This window comes from Rhinopithecus bieti, unplaced genomic scaffold (genome assembly GCF_001698545.2).
Source record: "Rhinopithecus bieti isolate Rb0 unplaced genomic scaffold, ASM169854v2 scaffold_12476, whole genome shotgun sequence".
Classification (NCBI taxonomy): Eukaryota; Metazoa; Chordata; class Mammalia; order Primates; family Cercopithecidae; genus Rhinopithecus; species Rhinopithecus bieti.
Window position 1 is genome coordinate 1,103,311 of NW_016807303.1, and position 22,020 is coordinate 1,125,330.

The following is a 22,020-nucleotide window of genomic DNA, read 5'->3' on the forward strand; positions in this document are numbered from 1 at the left end:
AAAAAAAAAAAAAAAAAAGATATTTTACTTTGGTCCTTTATTTATGTGGCACACCTAGGTTAAGGGAGAACAAACATGTTTATAGGCAAGGGCGTCTCATTTTTGTAATGTATCATCAACATTTGAAATTTTAAAATTAATATTTAAAAAGTATTAGCCCTAGGGAGTCAATAAGGCAAGCAAATATAGACTTGTTTATAAAGCAAGAAAATATTTGCTTTCTTTTCTTCTGTCTGAATTTACTTACTACAAGGTAGGGTTTGTGTGTAAGCTAGAGTTTGAACCTGCATTTTAAGGAATGAAATGAAACAAGATAGCTCTTGTTTCTTGATTTTTGCCGTTTTTTTGGGCCTCAGTTAGTGTTTTCTTTTTTTTTTTTTTTTGAGACGGAGTCTTGCTCTGTCACCCGGGCTGGAGTGCAGTGGCCGGATCTCAGCTCACTGCAAGCTCCGCCTCCCGGGTTTATGCCATTCTCCTGCCTCAGCCTCCGGAGTAGCTGGGACTACAGGCGCCCGCCACCTCGCCCGGCTATTTTTTTGTATTTTAGTAGAGACGGGGTTTCACCGTGTTAGCCAGGATGGTCTTGATCTCCTGACCTCGTGATCCGCCCGTCTCGGCCTCCCAAAGTGCTGGGATTACAGGCTTGAGCCACCGCGCCCGGCCCAGTTAGTGTTTTCAAATGGGGAGAAGATGAGGAAGGAGAAGGTAGGTGTAGGCTAACTTTACCCATGTTATAGTGCTTTGGGATAGAAGCATAGCACTGCTTCTCTGAGTATTTCCTGCTTTCCCCCAGGCATTTGAGCACCTGGGATATTATCACTTTAGTTATTCCCCTTCCCCCAATAATTAATTCCAATTCTTTTACTGGCAATGGTGGTAACTTTATAATTTTAGGAGTTTCTAGGATCTTATTTCTATGTGTGCTTTTGTTTTTTATTTAGAAAGAATGTGCTTTTGTTTTTTGTTTAGGATGAAAAATACTAATTTTTTTTTCTGGTACTAGGCCTGACACATATTGGGAATTCAATAAATGTTTGTAGAATGCATTTGTAATAATCTCTGAGTATTTCCTGCTTTCCCCCAGGCATTTGAGCACCTGGGATATTATCACTTTAGTTATTCCCCTTCCCCCAATAATTAATTCCAATTCTTTTACTGGCAATGGTGGTAACTTTATAATTTTAGGAGTTTCTAGGATCTTATTTCTATGTGTGCTTTTGTTTTTTATTTAGAAAGAATGTGCTTTTGTTTTTTGTTTAGGATGAAAAATACTAATTTTTTTTCTGGTACTAGGCCTGACACATATTGGGAATTCAATAAATGTTTGTAGAATGCATTTGTAATAATTTCACTTCATGGTTCAACCCCCCTTCACACTCTACTCTCCCCAAACAGTCCTGTCGTAAGAGTGAGCCCTTACTTTCACAAAAGAAATTTCAAAATTGGTTATGTGGCTGAACAAAGGTAAATGAGTCAACATAATCACTCAGAAGCACCATACAGTGTGTTCCCTAACATAATTAAGAGGAGATGGGACCTGGGAGCTGCTGAGAAGTACCAAGACTCCTATCTCAAGGGCCATACAAATGGATGTCCTTAATGTATTTTCAGTATTTCACAAAGCCTGATGGAAGGTTTATATTTGCTATGATTAAGCTGAAGTAGGCTAAGGTATCAGATTTCTTACTGGAGTAACACCCAGCCTGGGTGACAGAGTGAGACCCTGTCTCAAAAAAAGAAAAAGAAACTATCATTTAATAAGAAGAGGATAATTGTGAAAGAAACAAATTTAAATAGGGAGATAGGAGGTCAGTTTAGGATATGAAAAGTTTGAGATGGCTGTTGATTTCCTAAGTAGTGATATTGAATAGGCTATGAGCTCTAGATGTCTGGAGTTAGGAGAGAGGTATCAGTTGGAGATGGAAAATGGGGCATTACTATTACTATTTTTTTGAGACAGGGTCTCACTCCGTTACCAAGGCTGAAGTGCAGTGGTGGCACAATCTTGACTCACTACAATCTCCGTCCCCAGGTTCAAGCAGTTCTCGTGTGTCGGCCACCTGAATAGCTGGAATTACAGGTGCACGCCACCATACCGGGATAATTTTTGCATTTTTAGTAGAGATGGGATTTCCCCATGTTGGCCAGGCTGGTCTCGAACTCCTGAGCTCAAGTTATCCACCTGCCTGTGCCTTCCAGAGTGCTGACATTACACGTGTGTGAGCCACTGTGCCTTGCCACATGGGGTGTTACTAGCATATTAATAACATTGATGCCATCATTAGCCATATGGATAATGTTTAAAGCCCTAAAACTAGATGTATTACTTTGTTTTCACACTGCTATAAAGAACTTCCCTGAGACTGGGTCATTTGTAAAGGAAAGAGGTTTAATTGACTCGTAGTTTTGTATGCCTGGGGAGGTGTCAGGAAATCTACAGTCATGGCAGAAAGCGAAGGGGAAGCAAGCACATATTTCACAAGGCACAGAAGAGAGGAGGGGAAGAGGAGGGAGAAAGAAAAGAGCGGGGAGAAGAGTGAAAGAGAGGGGCGAGAGGAGAGGAGGAGGAGAGAGGAGAGGAGAGGAGGGGTTGTTCTTGCATGGCTTAAGAAGGAATAGGATCTGGTGGGTGAGTAGTGACTGGTTTTAGATAGGGGTAAGAATAATATGGACTTAGTAACAGAACGAAAGGACGACTGTATGGGTACAGATGCAGAGTGATACGTAGAGGTGATGGCGAGAGCTTAAAATTATTTTTTAATGAGAAAACTTGTATTTGCATTTTCAGAGATAGTTTAGTAGAGTACTGTCTTCAAAGCATGTTGTGGAGTGGGGTTGAAAGTTAAAGCGGCCCTTGGACATTTGGAAAAATAATTTGAGGGCCGGGCACAGTGGCTCGCGCCTGTAATCCCAGCACTTTGGGAGGCCAAGGCGGGTGGATCACCTGAGGTCAGGAGTTCAACACCAGCCTGGTCAACCTGGTGAAACCCCGTCTCTACTAAAAATACAAAAATTAGCTGGGTATGGTGGTGGTGGGCGCCTGTAATCCCAGCTACTCAGGTGGCTGAGGCAGGAGAATCACTTGAACCTGGAAGGTGGAGGTTGCAGTGAGCTGAGATCACACCATTGTACTCCAGCCTGGGTGACAGAGCAAGACTTTGTCTCAAAAAAAAAAAAAATTTTTTGACTCTCATCTTATAGAATATCTGAATATACTTATTGCATAATTTTTATATCAGTTAAGAAAGGATAATATATTTTATAGTTGATTCAAGAAATGAAAATTCCAGAGAAAATTCCAGTTCTTTTGATTGTCTCTCTGATTCTCAGTGAGTCATTTAAATGCAATACTAACCAGAAAACAAAATTAGCTACCTGTATAAAGCATGTTTACCTTTTAAAACTATTTTTTTTTTGGCTGGGCATGGTGGCTCGTGCCTGTAATCCCAGCACTTTGGGAGGCTGAGGTAGGCGGATCATCTGAGGTCAGGAGTTTGAGTCCAGCCTGGCCAACATGGTGAAACCCTGTCTCTACTAAAAGTATAAAAATTAGCTGGGTGTTGTAGTATGTGCCTGTAATCCCAGCTACTTCGGAGGCTGAGTCAAGAGAATTGCTTGAACCCAGGAGACGGAGATTGCAGTGTGCCGGGACCACGCCACTGGACTCTAGTCTGGGTGACAGAGCGAGAGACTCAGTCTCATTAAAATATTTTTTTTTTTTTTTTTTTTTTTTTTTTTTTTTTTTTTTTTTTTTGAGACAGTCTCTCGCTCTGTCACCCAGGCTGGAGTATAGTGGCGTGATCGTGACTCACTAGCCTCAACCTCCCAGGCTGAAGTGATCCTTCCACTTCAGCCTCCCAGCCACGCCAGCTGGGACCACAGGCATGCACCACTTTACCCAGCTAGTTTTTGTATTTTTTTGTAGAGACAGGGGTCTCACTTTGTTGCCCAGGCTGGTCTTGAACTCTTGGGCTCAAGCAATCTCTCCACCTTGGCCTCCCAAAGTTCTGGGATTACAGGCATGAGCCACTGCACCTGGTGGAAAAACTCTTAAACCTAGCACAAATTACAAAACTAGGTAACTTCTGGTTGTATCATTGGATAATAAACAAGATTAGTCACTGCATATGGAATATTTAAATCACCTGGGATGAATATCTTGCCATTATATTCTGATACTTTAACATCTGTGAAGGAAATTTTTAGTATCTAGGTAAACTGGAATGTTTAGTCTCTTAAAATACAGGGCTTTTCTGAAAAGTCTACTTTTGTCCATAGTATCGTAATAAAGATTGCATATGTTATATGAATTATGTCTAAATTCAAATCTATCTTGTGATGGTAATTTACGTAGGTGTTTATATTTGAAATATAGTTTATGATTTCTTCTCTGACAATCTGTAAGAACATTATATAATCAGTTCTCACAATTCAGATTGTATAGTATTTATAGTAATTTTCCTGGTATCAGTTTCCAGATCATGTATTTTAAAATATTTCATAGTAAGCTTATTAATGACGAACTTGCTTTTATTTTTTTAATCCTCTTTTTTTTTTTTTGTTAGCACATTAATCTTAGCTATATCAGTTAAGTTAGTGGTGGTGTTCGCTGTTTCTAAGAATCAAGTGATAGCGGACTTAGCTTTAAGCATTGATTGCTGCATTGGAGTTTCTTAGGTTATACTTGGAACTCACTTTGTAAAAAGGTTATACATCAGGACCAGGGCCGTGATTAACTAGACTTTCAGAAGGGGTGTCATAGCTGGAATAGACATTTGTCTTATTTTGAAAAACAATTGATCTGCATATTTTGTCATCAGTATCTTAGCCTAAAGCAGTGCCTGGCACATAGCAGGTACTCAGTAAATAGTCATTGAAAATAAATATCAAAATTACTTCTTAATTAAATTGTAGTAGTTAATTTTTAGATATTGTTAATGTTCAGATATTTTCTTCTTTGTCCTGAGTTTGGGCTTAGTGATGGGTGTTTTCTTTCCATTGTTAATAAAAGTTTATTGCTGATAAAACCAAGATATTTACAATAAGTTTCAGTACTTATGTTCAATTAATACTATATTATAGCAATAAAATACCCAAATTTTGTGCAACTATCTGAAGATTAACTTGGATATATTTTCTAGGGAGGCTTTTTCTTTGTGTGTTTTGATTTTGATTTTTGACACAGGATCTTACTCTGTCACCCAGGCTGGAGTGCAGTGGCGCAATCATGGCTCACTGCAGCCTTGGCCACCTGGGCTGAAGCTATTCTTTCGCCTCAGCCTCTCAAGTAGCTGTGACTACAAGTGTGTACTGTCATGCCCGACTAATGTTCGTACTTTTGATAGAGACAAGGTCTCACTATGTTGCCCAGAGTGGCTTTGAACTCTTGGACTCAAGCAATCCTCCCGCCTTGGGCCTTTTCAGGGTAATTTACTGACTAAAGGGAACCCTGCTGAAACGTTTTTGAGAATGATTCAATTCCTGAACTTTGGTTCAGGAACCAAAATGCTTGATAAAAGATTGTTCTGGGTACACACAAAACTCGCTAGCCACAGCCAGCTGTTACCTGGTGCCCCATTTTCTCACAGTATCTGGATACCAGGGAAGCTAATAGCCTTCGGATACACTGATAGAGGTGAGAGGAGTTGCCAGTTTAAAACTTGTGTGCCAAAGGTGCATATAACATTGTTTTGATCAGCAAGGCCAGGGCTTGGCCAGATGAAAGAGTAATCTTTTTAAAAGGCTAACTTGATATATCTACCCTACCCCTTCATACTCCCCTCCACTGGAATTTAAGATCCCTGAGGGCAGGGATTTTGCCAATTCTGTTTACTCTTCTATTCTAATTGATTGTTTTCCTATTAGATAGAAGGCTCCCTGAGGCCCGATACCTTGTCTCTTTTTGCTCATCTTTATACCCCCAACACCTGGCAGTATGTGGTAAATGGTAGGTGGCTAAATAAATAATAGTTAACAGAATAAATGACTCTGTACGGCAGTCTTGGAAGGGTTCTGTTTGCCATATGCTTTCTCCTTTTTGATATCTTATTCTAGCACTTACAGCCAAAACCCAAATTACTTTTAGCTGGTACTTAATGTCTAATACCCTAACATATATATATAATTTTTTTTTTTTTTTCCAGACAGAGTCTTACTCTGTCAACCCAGGCTGGAGTGCAGTGGCATGATCTTGGCTCACTGCAAGCTCTGCCTCCTGGGTTCAAGTGATTCTTGTGCCTGAGCTGCCCAAGTAGCTGGGATTACAGGTGTGGCCAGAATGCCCAGCTAATTTTTGTATTTTTAGTAGCAATGGGGTTTCACCATGTTAGCCAGGCTAGTCTCGAACTCCTGACCTCAAGTGATTCGCCTGCCTTGGCCTCCCAAAGTGTTGGGAGGTGCGAACCACGGTGTATGTTTTTGTTACTCTCGCCTGCAATAAGTTTGCTCCCCAGGGAGCCTCCTGGTGAATGCCTTTAACATTTTGATACAGAAAAAATGAAAAATTAGCGTAGTAGCCTTGAAAGGCCACGGATTGCCTTCTGTGGATTACATAGTGCTTCTGTGGATTACTTCTACACATTACCACAGTGTTTACATTAAAAATACATATCAATTGTCAATTAAGTACTAAAAGTAAGATGATTTTCAGTTGATGATGGGGAATCATCTCTCTTAGAATAACAGTAGGAATTTCCAAGATTTAAAATTTCCTTAACCCCAATAATTCTTATTATTTTTTTCTTTTAGTATTTGTGCAAAGTGTATGTAGTTAGAAAGTTAGAATGTGTTTAAGACTTTTAGTACAATAGCACTGGAAATTGAGACTGTCTTTTAAAATTTCCCTTATAGTGAGTGTCTTTTAGGCACTCTTCATACCCAAACATGTTTAGTTAGAATGAATATTGACCACATGGATTTTCTGAAAGATTTTCTGGGAACAGATATTAACATATCTGAAATAATTTTGTCACCTTTGGTGGGATGAATAAATCAGACTTCATTAATGAAGGATAATTTGTATTTAAATATTTAGGATTCAAAAAACAATTAAATGAAGACATTAAAAAAGAGGTTTATTCTAGTGAAAACCTTGCACTAGATACAAAGTAATACTTAATTTAAGCCTGGGCAACATGGCAAAACCTCTTCTCTACTAAAAATACAAAAAAATTAGCTGGATGTGGTGGCACATGTTTGTAGTTCCCAGCCATTTGGGAGGCTGAGGCATGAGAATTGCTTGAAACTGGGAGGCAGAGGTTGCAGTGAGCTGAGATCATGCCACTGCACTCCAGCCTGGGCAACAGAGCAAGACTCTGTCTCATAAAAAAAAAAAAATTAATAGAAGGGGGAAGTGAGTGTCCATGGCTTCTTCCAGGCAGAAGTACATCATTATCACATAGAATAAGACATGTTCAGATTGTTGGGAACAAGCCCCCCAAAAATCTGGCCATAAACTGGCCCCAAAACTGGCCATAAACAAAATCTCTGCAGCACTGTGACATGTTCATGATGGCCATAATGCCCATGCTGGAAGGTTGTGGATTTACTGGAATGAGGGCAAGGAACACCTGGCCTGCCCAGGGCGGAAAACCGCTTAAAGGCATTCTTAAGCCACAAACAATAGCATGAGCGATCTGTGCCTTAAGGACGTGTTCCTGCTGCAGATAACCTAGCTAGACCCACCCCTTTATTTCGGCCCATCCCTTCGTTTCCCATAAGGGATACTTTTAGTTAATCATTATCTCTAGAAACACTGCTAATGATTGACTTGCTGTTAATAAATACGTGGGTAAATCTCTGTTCTGGGCTCTCAGCTCTGAAGCCTGTGAGACCCCTGATTTCCCACTTCACACCTCTATATTTCTGTGTGTGTGTCTTTAATTCCTCTAGCGCCGCTGGGTTAGGGTCTCCACAGATAAAAAACTGAACTGGGCCACAGTCACTTGGGCAGTGACTGTCTTTGATGACAGTGCTCAACGTGGCTGTCTCTTGGATCATATTGTTCTAGTCTGGACTGGGAGTTTGCCTCTATAGAGTTCTAGGTTAGAATTAATTTTCCTTTAGAATTTTAAAAACATTGTTTTATTTACTTACTGCTTTGAGTGCTGTTGAAGCCATTGTGATTAATGATCCTTAGAAGGACCTGTTCTTTTTTCTTCTTACTAATCTCTCTGGAAATATGTAGCACATTTTATTTATTTCTGGTGTTCTGAAATTTGACAGTGGTGTCTCTGTGTGTCTGTTTTCTAGTACATTGTTGAGGGCTCCATGGAAATTTTGACTTGACTCCAGTAAATCATGTCTTTTGGTTCTGGTATATTTTCTTTAGATATTTCAAAGCCACCTTCCTCTCTTTTTGGGGAGTGGGCGTGTGGAGGGATTTTGTTTCCCGGTATTTTGATGCTGGATTATTTTTACTAGTCTCATATTCACATTTTATTTTCCTTTTCTCCTTTCCCCATTTTCTATTGTTACAGGAAAGGGGTCCTGATCCAGACCCCAAGAGAGAGGGTTCTTGAATCTCACGCAAGAAAGAATTTCAAACGAGTCCATAAAGTGAAGGGAAGTTTATTTAGAAAGTAAAGGAATAAAGAATCGCTGCTCCACAGACGGAGTAGCCCCGAAGGCTGCTGGTTGCCCATTTGTATGTTTATTTCTTGATTATATTACCAGAGGTCTCTCTTGTTGCCATCTTGGTTTTGATGGGTTTTAGCCAGCTGCTTTACTGTTGCCTGTTTCATCAGCAGAGTCTTTATGACCTGTGTCTTGTGCTGACCTCCTCTCTCATCCTGTGACTTAGGATGCCTTAAATGTCTAAAACCCAGTACGTTTTAGCCTTATTTTACCCACCTCCTATTCAAGATGGAGTTGCTCTGGCTCACATGCCTCTGATTCTGTCTCTTTCATTTTATTTTAACTCTCTGAAAGATTCCCTTGTCTTTATCTTCTATAGCTTCTAGTGAATATTTCATTTCTATTATTATGTTGTTAAAGAAAATTTATTCTGACCCTTGTTAAAACAGCAAGGAATACTTTATTCAAGACTCTTGCGGTAGGGGTGGTATTAGTCTGCTGGAAGTGTAGATTGCTCAGGCTGCCATAACAAAATACCACAAACGTTTGTATTCTAACAACAGAAATTTTTTTTTACAGTTTTGTAACCTGGATATCTGAGGTCAGTTTGTCACCGTGTTTGGGTTTTGATAAGAGCACTTTTCCTGGCTGCCTTTTCTCTGCATGTTCACTTGGCCTTTCCATGGTGCATGTACTTGGAGAGAGATCTATTTCTCTCTCTTCCTCTTATTATATGGCCACCAATCCTATCTGATTAGAACCCTACCCTTCCGACCTCATTTAATCTTAATTACCTCCTAAAAGCCCTGTCTCCAAATACAGAGACATTGAGGGTTAAGGCTTAAACATATACATTTGGGGGGAACAAAATTCAGTCCATAGCAGTACTTTCAGTTCTTATCAAGGGGTATTGCAGTAGCGGGGGAGAGATGGGCCTCAAGTCCTGAATATGGCAAAGATAGCTGGGGATTGTGAACCCAGAATATCTGAGACAGGTCTCAACCAATTTAGAAAGTTTATTTTGCCAACCTTAAGGATGCACCTGTGACACAGCCACAGGAGGTTCTGAGGACATGTACCCAAGGTGGTCAGGGCACAGCTTGGTTTTATGTATTTTAGGTAGACATGAGACATCAATTAATTTGTGTAAGATGTACATTGGTTTCGTCCAGAAAGGTGGGTAAACTTGAGGCAGGGGGAGGGGACTTCCAAATCTTAGGTAGAAAAGAGACAAACTGTTGCATTATTTTGAGTCTCTGATTAACCTTTCACAGAGTACACAATTTATATGTGAGAGGAGGGTAGAGGAAATAATCTTATGCCTTAGTCTGGCTTAGTGAAACAATATGGTAGAAAAAGCAATGAGATGTGCGTTTGTCTCACATGAGCCTCAGCGGGATGACTTTGAGTTCTGGCTGTCCTTCATCCACAAGGAGTTTCCTTGTGGGCAAATTGTGAGGGAGGTATGTAGCTTTTAAAAAAATCTTCGTAGCTCTCTTGTTTAGGAATAAAATGGGAGGCAGGCCTGCCTGACGTAGTCCCCAGCTTGACTTTTTCCTTGGCTTAGTGTTGGGGTTCCGAGAATTTTTTCTTTTCATAGGATTTACAGCCAAGGAATAGAGCGAGTGGATCAGTGGATGAAAAATTATTCATGAAGACATCAAGGGCATGGAAGGTCTTGCCAAACTGACTTAACAGGATTTTTGCTGAAGTCAGGTCAGGGACCTAGAGTGTTAATGGAAAAAGCAAACTGTAAAATATTTAAAGAGGTTTATTTAGAGCCAGTATGAGTGACTGTGGCCCGATGAACAGTCTCAAGAAGTTCTGAGAAAGTGTGTGTGAGGTGGTTGAGTTATAATTTGGTTTTATACATTTTAGGAAGGCAGGAATTACAGGCGAAGACATAATACATGGAAGGTATATATTGGGTCTGCCTGAAAACTGGGAAATCTTGAAGTGGGGGGATGGCGGAATGGGGAGCTTATGGGTCCTAGGTGGATTCAGAGATTTTCTGATCGGCAGTTGAAAGAGTTAAGCTTTGTCTAAAGACTCAAAGTCAGTAGAAAGAAATGCTCGAGTTAAGATAAGGGGAACGTCAGCCGGGTGTGCTGGCTGAGGCTTGTAAATCCTAGCACTTTGGGAGGCCGAACCAGGTGGATCACTTGACGTCAGGAGTTCGAGACCAGCCTGGCTAACATGGTGAAACCTTGTCTCTACTAAAAAAAAAAAAAGAAGAAGAAGAAAAGCAAAAATTAGCTGGGCGTGGTGGCAGGTGACTGTAATCCCAGCTACTCCAGAGGCCGAGACAGGAGAATTGCTTGAACCCTAGAGGCAGAGGTTGCAGTGAGCCAGATTACCCCACTGCCCTCCAGCCTGGGCAACAGAGTGAGACTCTGACTCAGAAAAAAAAAAAAAAAAAGGTCCGTAGGTGTTGAGGTTCTTGTTATATAGGGAAGCTTCATAGGTAGCAGGCTACAGAGGAAATGATGGTAAATGTCTCTTTTCAGACCTTAAAAGATGTCAGACTTAGTTAATCTTGCCCAGATCCATCCTGAAAATGCCTGGCTGCATTAATTACTATGAAATTCTCTACAGATGCAAATTTCCCCCACAGAAGACGGCTTTGTAGGGCCATTTCAAAATACGTCAAATATATTTTGGGGTAAAATATTTTTATTCCCTTCAGGGTCTGTGGTCTGGCATGTGGATGCTGTACCAGAGTCAGGTTGAAATGTGTCTTATTGCTGCAAAGCATCTGTTTTGTGAGTCTTATGATCTCGATTTTAATGTTAATATTGGTCAGTTGTGCCTAAATTCCAAAAGGGAGGGGGGTATAATGAGGCATGTCTGACCTCCCTTCCTGTCTTGGCTGGGAATTCAGTTTTTCAAGTTCCTTTGGGTTTCCCCCGTCCTAGAGGGATACCCATTCAGTTGGTTAGGGGCTTAGGATTTTATTTTTGGCTTATGACATGAAAGGTGGGGGATTGGAATTGGATCAAGTGTCAAGGGTCAGGGAGTCTTTCTAAATTGATTTAGCAGGAATCTTGCTAAAACTGGGCTGTGTAGGCCTGGCAGGGATAGAACTGAGTTAAGGCCAAGGTTGAGGCCTTGTTGAGGAGAGGCCTCAGAGGAGCCTAATTAAAGTTGGCTGGTCAAGGAGAGAGTCTCAGCCAGGGGCAATGGCTTATGCCTGTAATCCCAGTTACTCAGAAGGCTGATGTGGGAGGATTTGCCTGAGTCCAGGAGTTCGCGGCTGCAGTGAGCCGTGATTGTGCCATTGCACTCCAGCCTGGGCAAAAAAGTGAGATCCTATCTCCTAAGCAGTTTTTTTTTTTTTGGCGTACCCATGATTTTTTTTAGTGTTTCTCATTCCAGAATCTTCTCCAGAGAATAGGCTCTAGACTTTTCTTGGTGGGGGTGGTGGGGATTGGGCGGGGCGGGGGGGGGGTCAGTTTGTCCATTAATATGGCGTTTGTGTGGTTGGTGTTAGGAAATCTCTTTCTCAAACAACTTTCACCTAGTTTTCCTTATTTTAGGTTTCACCCTTGTTCTGGAACCTTGTACTGAATTTCTTGTATCTTTTGAGGATTCTGTAGTATAATTTGGGTTGGTTTTCATATTTTCAAATTCATGCCTTGGAATTCAGCTCTCTTGTGGTTGCTGTTAGTTGCCTCTCAACCATTTACTTTCCAAATTAGAAAATGCTTCTGTTTTCTGCTTTTTGCTTCTCTCCATCCTCATGGGCTGATGTATTTGTAAAGAATCCCTGTACTGTAGAAAGAGGGCTTTGATGAAGGAGCATCGTTAGCTGTGTGCCTTTGAATTTGTTACCTTAACTGGGAAGTCCTAGTTAACAGTTGAAAATAGGAAAGTAGTTTGAAGTTTAATTTGCCATTCTTTTTTGGACTGTGGGAGTTTTGCTTTGCTGTGGTTTTTCTTTTCTTTTTTTTCAGTGTCACAAATTTTACACACAGGGATTTCAGGTGATTTTTCCTAAATGATCCCTCTTGTCTATTCTGTAATTTCTCTTTGTATTTGAAAGGACCACAACTATTGTCTTGAAACTGACTGGTGACTTCAAACAAGGGATATAGTGGGGAAGGAAAGGGGAAAGGGGGAGGGGTGTGACTAGTATCTATTGGGTGCCAGTAGAAGAGTGATCTCAGTTTTATGTCACTTAATCCTCACAGCAATTCTGAAAGGTAAGTGATATCCCACCATATGGATAAGGACAAAGATAAAAATCGAAGAGGTTAAATAACTTGCTTAAGAGCTTGTCAGAAAGTGGTGGAGCTGAGTTTCAAGCCTAGGTTTTTTTTTTTTTCCCCGTAGACAGGGTCTTACTCTGTCTCCCAGGCTGGAGTGCAGTGGCACAATGATAGCTTACTGCAGCTTCGAACTCCTGGATTCAAGTCATCCTCCTGCCTCAGCCTCCTGAGTAGCCAGGACTACAGGGCTATGCCATCATTCCTGGCTGATATTTAAAATTTTTGATTTTTGTAGAGGTGAAGTCTTGCTGTGTTGTTCAGGCTGGTCTTGAACTCCTAGGATCAAGTGATCCTCCCACTTCGGCTTCTCCAAAGTGCTTTTTTTAAAAATTAAATTTTTTGTGTGTGTTGATATATAGTAGGTGTATATATTATGGGGTACATGAGTTATTTTGATACAGGTGTACAGTGTGCCATAATCACATTGTGGTAAATGAAGTACCCAGCAACTTAAGGATTTATTCTTTCTTTGTGCCACAAACAATCCAATTATACTATTTTAGTTATTTTTAAATGACAGTAAGTTACTATTGACTAGTCACCCTTCTGTGCTATCAAATACTAGATCTTATTCATTCTAACTATATTTTTATACCCATTAACTATCCCTACTCCCCACCCCACTACTCCCAGCCTCAATTATCATTCTACTCCCTATCTTCATGAGTTCAGTTGTTTCCAGTTTTTTTTTTTTTAAGCTCCCGCAGATAGTGAGAACATGTGAAGTTTTCCTTTCTCCGCCTGGCTTGTTTCATTTAACGTAATGACCTCCAGTTCCACCCATGTTGTTGTAAATGACAGGATCTTTCTTTTTCATGGCTGAATAATACTCCATTGTATATATGTACCATGTTTTCTTTATCCATTCTTCTGCTCATGGGCACTTGGGTTGCTTCCAGATCTTGGCTATTGAGAATAGTGCTGCAGTAAAAATGGGAGTGCAGATATCTCTTCAATATACTGATTCCTTTCTCTTGAGTATATTCCTAACAGTAGAATTGCTGGATCATATGGTCTTTATATTTTTAGTTTTTTGAGGAACCTCCAAACTGTTCTCCATAGTAGTTGTATTAAATGGCTTTACAATTACAGTTTTAGAATATTCTGTGTACTTAACTATCACCAGTGAGTTTTGTACCTTCAGATGATTTCTTGTTGCTCACTAATGTCCTTTTCTTTTGGATTGATACCACCTGGGAGGCAGAGCCTGGTGTCAGGAACCTTAGAAATCTACCTGCTGCTGCTGTATTCTCTGAAGCTGAGCTGGCACCCAAGCCACAGACAAAGTTCTTCCCACTCTTTCTTCTCTTTCCTCAAGCAAAGAGTCTCTCTCCATGGCCACCACCATTCCAGGCCCATGGCAAGTACAGCCTGGCTACTGCCAAAATGTTCACTCAACGCCCAAGAGTTCTTCAGTCAGTTCGTGGTGCATGCTGCCAGTCCTCAGTCTCTCCCTTTAGAACAGTGGCCTCCCCTCTGGCCCAGGACACATCCGGAAATGCCACCCAAGATTCAAGGCCGGGGATCAGGGACCCCAGGAGCCCACTTGGTGCTCGTTAACCCACTCTGGCTGAGCTGGTAGCCAGGCTGCCAGAGAAAGTCCCCCTTACTCTTCCTTTTCCTTTCCTCAGTCAGAGGCAATCTCACCCCATGGCCACCACAGCTGGGAATGTGCTGGGTCACACCTGAAGCCAGCATAGCTCTCAGTCTCACCTGTGACCCATGCTGAGTATTGCCTGGCTACCACTGCTGACTGTTTAGGCCCCAGGGGCTCTTTAGTCAGCAGGTGATGAATTCTGCTGGGACTGGGTTCTTCCCTTCAAATCAGTGAGTTATCTTCTGCCTAGGGTGTGTTTAGAGATGCCGGGGAACTGGGGCCTGGAATGGGGGCCTCAGGACCTGCCCTGTTCTCTATTCTGCTATGACTGAATTGGTTGGTATCCAGGTTGCAAGACAAAGTCCGCTTTACCCTTCCCTCTTCTCCTCTCAAGCGGAGGGGAGGAGTCTTGAACAGAGCGCTGAGCTGCACTCCTGGCCACCCAGCTGGTGTTCTCACTAGGTCACATGCTCCCCAAACCCAGTGGCTCTGAGCCTATCATAGCACCAGGACTTGCCCAGAAAATGCAGTCCTTGTGGTCTAGAATGCTTTTCAAGTTTATTTAGGATCCCAGAGCAATTTAGCCTGCAGTGGGCTTACTGAGATAAACTGTTTGCCTCTGGCTAGGGCTTCTCTCAATGCTCTGTGAACTCTCCCTCCCACAAGCCTGTAGATTCTCTCACCACACCACCATTGCTGCTACCAAGGGGTGGGGAGAGAGAGGATGGTGCTGAGAGTTGACTGTTTTTGCTACCCTCTCCAGTGCCTTTTCCTTTGATGTGATGTTAAAACCGGGGACTGGTTTTAACAGGTACATTGCTCACCTGATTTTTTGTTCTTATGAAGATGCCTTTTTTTGGGTGAATATTTGTTAAATTTGGTGTTCCTGAAGGGGAAATGATTGCTGGAGCCTTCTGTTAAGCCATCTTGCTCTGTCTCCTTACCCTAAAGTGTTTTGACTACAAGTGTGAGCCACTGTGCCTGGCTGAGCCTAGGATTTGAAGATATTTCAGGTTGAGCCCAGTGGCTCAGGCCTCTCATTCCAGTACTTTGTATGGTTGAGGCAGGTTGATTGCTCGAGCCCAGGAGTTCAAGACCTCCCTGGGCAACACAGTGAGACCTCATATATAAAAAAGTAAAAATTACAAAAATTAGCTGCATGCACGTGTGGTCCCAGCTACTTGGGAGGCTGAACTAGGAGAATGTCTTGAACGTGGGAGGTCAAGATTGCAGTCAGCCATGATTGCATCACTGTACCACTGCACTATAGCCTGGGTGATAGAGAGACCCAGTCTCAAAAAAAAAAAAAAAAAAAAAAAAAAAAAAAATGATATTTCAACTCTTCTAAGTCTATACCTGCTTTTACTCTTCCCAAACTGTGTGAACAATTCATTCATTTACCAGTGAATATTGAGTTGCTTACTGTGTGCTGGGCCTTAGGGACACAGAGAGGAATAGTCCAAGTCCTGATGAAACAGAAATTAAATGATTAGATTTACCTTTTGGTAGGATTACTAGTGATATGTATGAAGTGGCACGAGTAGAAGCAGGCAGCTGAGTTAATTACAGAAGTCCGGGTAAAAGATAATGTTCATTTGAACTAGGATGGTAGAGGAGATGCAGAGAAGGAGGTGGATTTGTGATGCCTTTTGGAGGTAAAGCTGACAACATTAAGGAAGTGATATGAATTTGGAAGGAGCTCAAGGATTGGGGATGATTTTGGATTTGATTAGAATGAGTGTTGTTAGTGCCTTTACTGATAAAGGGAAGAGCAAGCTGGAGTGGTAGACCATGGCAGTAATAACATAATAATTATATTACACCTATTAGATACATTTGTGAAGAGGTGTCTAGTAGACAAGCAAACATCTGGGAACTCAATGGAGGTTTCAGCTACAGCACCAACTTTGAGCACTGACTCATATATAAATGGTTATTTAAAGCCATGGGACTAAAGATGATCAGGGAAAGAGTATAGATGTATGTGTGGTGATATAAGTCTAAAGTAGTGGTATTGATTCACTTCTATGGAGACTCTTCATCTAAGTTATCAACTTGGAATTATATATAAACCTGATTGCATTTGCTGAATAGGGAAAGCAACTCACTTTGTAGCCACTGCATAGACAACATTAACCAACAAGCAAGTTGCAAACATGCCAATAGTTAGTTGCTTTTTGACTGAACTGTATGCCAAATGTCCTTGACTTGCGTGAAACTGTGCCCGAGAGCATCCACCTGAGAATCCCAGATTTGAAAGTGCCACACAAAAGGAGGATTATGGCACATGAATCAGCTTTTCTTTTTAAATACAGATAAGTAGTGAAGAAATAAGTTCCTTTGAAGATGCTGAAACTACATCTGGGATCTTTCACTAGATGATTCATTGTTACACATTAGTCTCATAGCATCCAGGCTCATTAAAACAACATATTTTGCGTGTCATGGATTGTTTTGGCTACTCTTTATAGACAGAATTATGAATGTTAAATCTCAGAATGCTAAGTATGAAAGAAATCATACAGGAATAATGGAAAAATTAGGTTAGAATTCACAACAGGCAAAAACTGGTAACGGTCCAAATGTTCATCAACAGAGCAACAGGTGAACAATTGTGATATAGTCATTCATGGGACTAGTACACACAACAAGGTTAAATATGTTGAAAGCAAAAACATTTTGTTGAATGAAAGAAGCCAGACACCAAAGAATACATACTGTATGATGTCACTTACATGAAGTTCAAGAATAGGCAGAAACTAACAGAACAGTGGGGATGCCCATGGGGATGGTTATTGACCAAAAGGAGTCATGAGAAAACTGTTTTGTTTTAGAAACAGGGTCTCGTTCTGTCTCCCAGAATGGATTGCAGTGATACAGTCATAGCTCACTATAGCCTCAAGCAGTCCTCCTGCCTCGGCCTCCCAAAGTGTTGGCATTCCAGGTGTGAGCCACCACTCTTGACCTTGATTGGAGTGTTTCATAAATGGCTATATCCATTTGTCCACTTTCATCAACTTGTATACTTAGATTTGTACATTTCACTGTATGTCAGTTTTACCTCAGTGGAAAATAAGAAAACAACAAAAATGGCCTGCTGAGTAGTTCTGTGAGGATGAGCTTCGGGAGCACATCACTTCATTCTCAGAGAGTGAGGGAAAGTTTTCCAGAGATAATACTCTCTCTTTTTATCCTTTTACTTCTGCAGTTGATTTATTTTTTTCAACTCTTAGCTATCTCCCCATAATAATACCTATTCCTATGACCGTTTAATTTATTGTGCAAATGCAAAATAGGTAGCAAAACGGAGTGCTGTTATAAATTACACTCAACTGGTAAAAACTATGATTGTTTGCTTCTGTTCTAGTCAGAGGGTTATACTCTACTGCAGTCATACCTGAAGGAAGGCAGTAGTAGAGCAGGTGTACCTGAGGGTGGAACAACCTCTGCTTGGCCTCATCTAAAAGTAGATAAAGGGGGCTGGGCGCGGTGGCTCACGCCTGTAATCCCAGCACTTTGGGAGGCCGAGGCAGGCGGATCACGAGGTCAGGAGATTGAGACCATCTTGGCTAACACGATGAAACCCCGTCTCTGCTAAAAATACAAAAAATTAGCCAGGTGTGGTGGTGGGTACCTGTAGTCCCAGCTACTCGGAAGGCTGAGGCAGGAGAATGGCGTGAGCCCGGGAGGTGGAGCTTGCAGTGAGCAATGTTTGTGCCACTGCACTCCAGCCTGGGTGACAGACCGAGACTCCATCTCCAAAAAAAAAAAAACCTGGGAGGGGGGCAGAGTTCACCAAGATGCTTGCAAGGGAGGAGGTGGGGATTTTATGTCGCAGGGGGTAGATGTGTGCGTTAGTTGGGATTTACATGTGAACTTTTGAAAAAGATACGTTATTTGTTTTATATATATTTCAAAAATGATTCATGTTACTGTATTTGTTCCTTTGAAACAGGTGACAGTGGAGAGTGGAAACAGGAGATAGTGGATCCTCCTTCAAAAATGGAGGATGGAAAGCCCGTTTGGGCGCCACACCCTACAGATGGATTTCAGATGGGCAACATTGCGGATATTGGCCCCGACAGCTTAACAATTGAACCCTTGAATCAGAAAGGCAAGGTGAGTTTCTCAGAAAGATGTTGAAGTGTGATTTCTTTCAAAAATAGGTGTTTTTTCACAAGAGATAAGTCTGTCTTCTTAATGAAGTAGGTATTTGGGAAAGCATAATTCTGGTAAGTGAGTCTGTTTTCTCCTGACTTCTTTAATTAAATCGGAGGCATGTGCCCTAGGGAAAAAATGGTGTCCTATGATAAAATCAGATGGAAATTTAGTGAGCCTTTCATTCTTTGTTTTTTCACATCCCTTTGATCATCCAGTTCTTAGTGAGCCTTTCATTCTTAAGAACTAGCTATATGATAAAATAGAAACAATAATGACATTTTTATTTCTTGTACCACGTTACTAAAGTTATTAGTGTGTCTGTGATCGACATGTCACAAAGTAAAAATATGAAAAGTGAACGTGAGGTTATCAGATTTTGCTTTTTTGCCTTAGCTTCTATTATAAAGTCTTTTTAAAACATTTTTTGTTCACTTAAAGTTATTGCTGTCATTTTTGTGATAGATGCTTTAGTTCTGTACACATGGTATTTATTTCTTTGTATGCGTAGATATCAACTAGACAGCATTACAAAATGAAAGTCTGAGGGAAAGGTGACTAGGAGTTGTGAATCGTTTACAGAGAAGGCATCATTGTAAATACCTATTTTAGTCTTCATGGAGACTGATACAGTCGTTTTTGTGGAAATTCACTCCATTCTCAGAGACTGAGGGGAAGTTTTCCAGAGGGAATAATCTCTTTTATTCTTTTGGTTCCACCATTGATTTATTTTTCAACTCTTAGTTGTCTTTGCACAGTAATACGTATTCCTATGATAGATGTCCACAATTTTTAGTTTAACGAGTATGCCTGGTAAACCGTTCATCTGACTAAATTAAATTTGTAGATGTCATTTCTGTTTACTTTAGACTGAAAATGTTCATGAATAATTTATATTGTACGATACATGGTTAACTAATGCCATATGACTACCATCCTTCTGGGAACCTTAGAAAAACAAGGTGGATCTCTCATGAGGTCTTTTCACAGAGAAAACTATTCTGTTACTGTAAACAACCCAGGAACTGAAATGCATAATGTATAATGTGCCATGTTAGAGGAGGCCAATTAAAGATACCCTTAGGACAGGAAAGACAAACTATTTCTGTTTTTTTCCTCTTATTAACAAGTACCTATTTGTACTTACAATACATGTTTAAAAAAATAAGCTCGATTACTTTACATATTTGAAGGCTTTTGGTTTTTGTTTAACATATTTTATAAGCACAGTAAATCAAAAGATGCTTTTCATATTTTAATATGCTTTACACTGTGCCTTATTAATATTATTCAGGTACATATGTAGAACCAATAAAACTGTTTACATTAGGAAGTGATATAAATTTCATGGATCTGTAGATAATTCTGTGAACTAAAGTGTATGTTTTTTCCATAAAAATTTTTTTGAAGATTAACAAGTTCTCAGAGATTACCTTTAATCTTAATTTCCCCCCCTACTTTCTGATCAGGGTCTTAATAAACATACTGCCATAATAACCAGACAGTTAAAAAGATCCTTAAGAGAAGCAATCTTTTGCTTAGCTCATTCATTGCCTGGAGATCGTCAGCTTCGAAATATTATTAAGGAATTAAGTACATAAAGGGGTGGACTGGTCATGCACACCTTTGTGCAGTGTGTGCAGTGGAAGTACAGTGGAAATGTGGATGAGGAAGTGAGGAACATGTCTTGATATTAGCAATGGCTTTTCAGGGTTTTTGTTTGCGACCCATAGTAAAATAGATTTCTCATTGCGTTAGGTATGTGTGTGTGTGAATTTATAAGAAATAAATTTTACATTTCAACAACTGTGTATGTAGTGTTTGTGTGTGTTTACTTGTAAATGAAATAGTTGGTCAAAAGGAACATTCTTAGCACATGCTGTGCATTCTGATAATTTCTGATAACTTTTATTCTTTTAAAAATGGTGTTTTAGGCTAGGTACAGTGGCTCATGCCTGTCATCCTAGAACTTTGGGAGTCCAAGGAGGGAGGATTGCTTGAGCTCAGGAATTTGAGACTAGACTGGGCAACATAGTGAGACCTCATCTCTACAAAAAATTTAAAAAATTAGCTGGGTATGGTGGTACATGCCCGTCTTAGCTACTCTGGTGGCTGAAGTGATAGTAGCACTTAAGCCAGCAGGTCAAGGCTGCAGTGAGCTGTGATTGTGCCCACTGCACTCTAGCCTGGGTGACGGAGTGAGAGATCCTGTCTCAAAAAAAAGAAAGCTATTTTAATCCACTAAATTGGTTTCATATTCTGTATTTGCAGCAGTCGTAAGAAGCCACTCTGAAGCCTTGTAGGCAGATAGAAGGGTCTGCATTTTCTTTTCCCTGTCTGCTTTGCTGGTCTTATATTTTGTCAACCAAGTCTCCCCTTCATACTCTTACTCATCCTCTTTCTCCTTCTCTTCTGCAAGTATAAAGTCCTTACCATGCCCCAGTTGATGTTATGTGCTTTGTGTCATTGCTCAGATTGCCTCCGCCTGGAGTGCCACTATCCATACCCACTCTTTTTTTTTTTTTTTTTTTTTTTTTTTTTTTTTGAGACAGAGTTTTGCTGTTGTCGCCCAGGCTGGAGTGCAGTGGCATGATCTTGGCTCACTGTAACCTCTGCCTCCCAGTTTCAGTCAATTCTCCTGCCTCAGCCTCCCGAGTAGCTGGGATTACAGGTGCCCACCACCATGTCTGGCTAATTTGTTGTATTTTTAGTAGAGATGTGGTTTCATCATGTTGGCCAGGCCCGTCTCAAACTTCCTGACCTCAGGTGATCCACCCGCCAGGGGCTCCCGAAGTGCAGGGATTACAGGTGTGAGCCACCGCACCTGGCCAATCTCCATATCCTTTTGCTTAGAAAATACTTATTTTTGTTTTAAGACTCTGATTGAGGTCACCTTGTTGATGAAGTTTTTCTATGGATACCTAATCTCCCTCTCCACCCCATTCAGTAGAATTGACTCTTGACTACTTTTTCCTTTGAGGAGTGGTATAAATTCTTAGCTCTCCTTTAATCTTTATTGGAGATAATTGTTTACCTTGTCTCCCCCTCCCTACTAGACTATGTAATCTCAAGTGCAGGGGCTATTTTATTCTGTCATTAGAGCTTGATGTTCTGTATGTGATTTGTGGTAGGTGTTCAATGCTGAGTGATCAAGATATGCTTTTAGCAGAAAAAAAGCCTCTTTCCTCTAAGAGAAAACAATTAATGAAACATTTTCTCTTTAAGGAGAGAGGAAGATGGGGCTGGTGATAATTTAAGGAATAAAGAAGGAGGTAGACAAAACACCTTTCAGGACTCCTTACTGGCCTTTTAGCCTGCTCTTAACTTTCTCACTCCAGCAGCTCTTTGTCATTGGCCTCCCCTCAGCTCCACTCCCCTCATCATCTAACTTCTTGGAACCTTTTTAATTTGACATGGCTCCTA

General features: G+C 40.8%; 1 protein-coding gene across 1 annotated transcript in view; it reads left to right on the forward strand.

Annotated features, from left to right (window-relative positions):
• The window catches only part of MYO6 (myosin VI), a 171,138-nt gene that overhangs the window by 55,324 nt on the left and 93,794 nt on the right, over nt 1–22,020 (forward strand). Inside the window, 1 exon segment of the mRNA XM_017881129.1 lies at nt 18,395–18,558. Within this exon segment, the coding sequence (XP_017736618.1) occupies nt 18,442–18,558 (117 nt within the window). The 5' untranslated portion in view covers nt 18,395–18,441.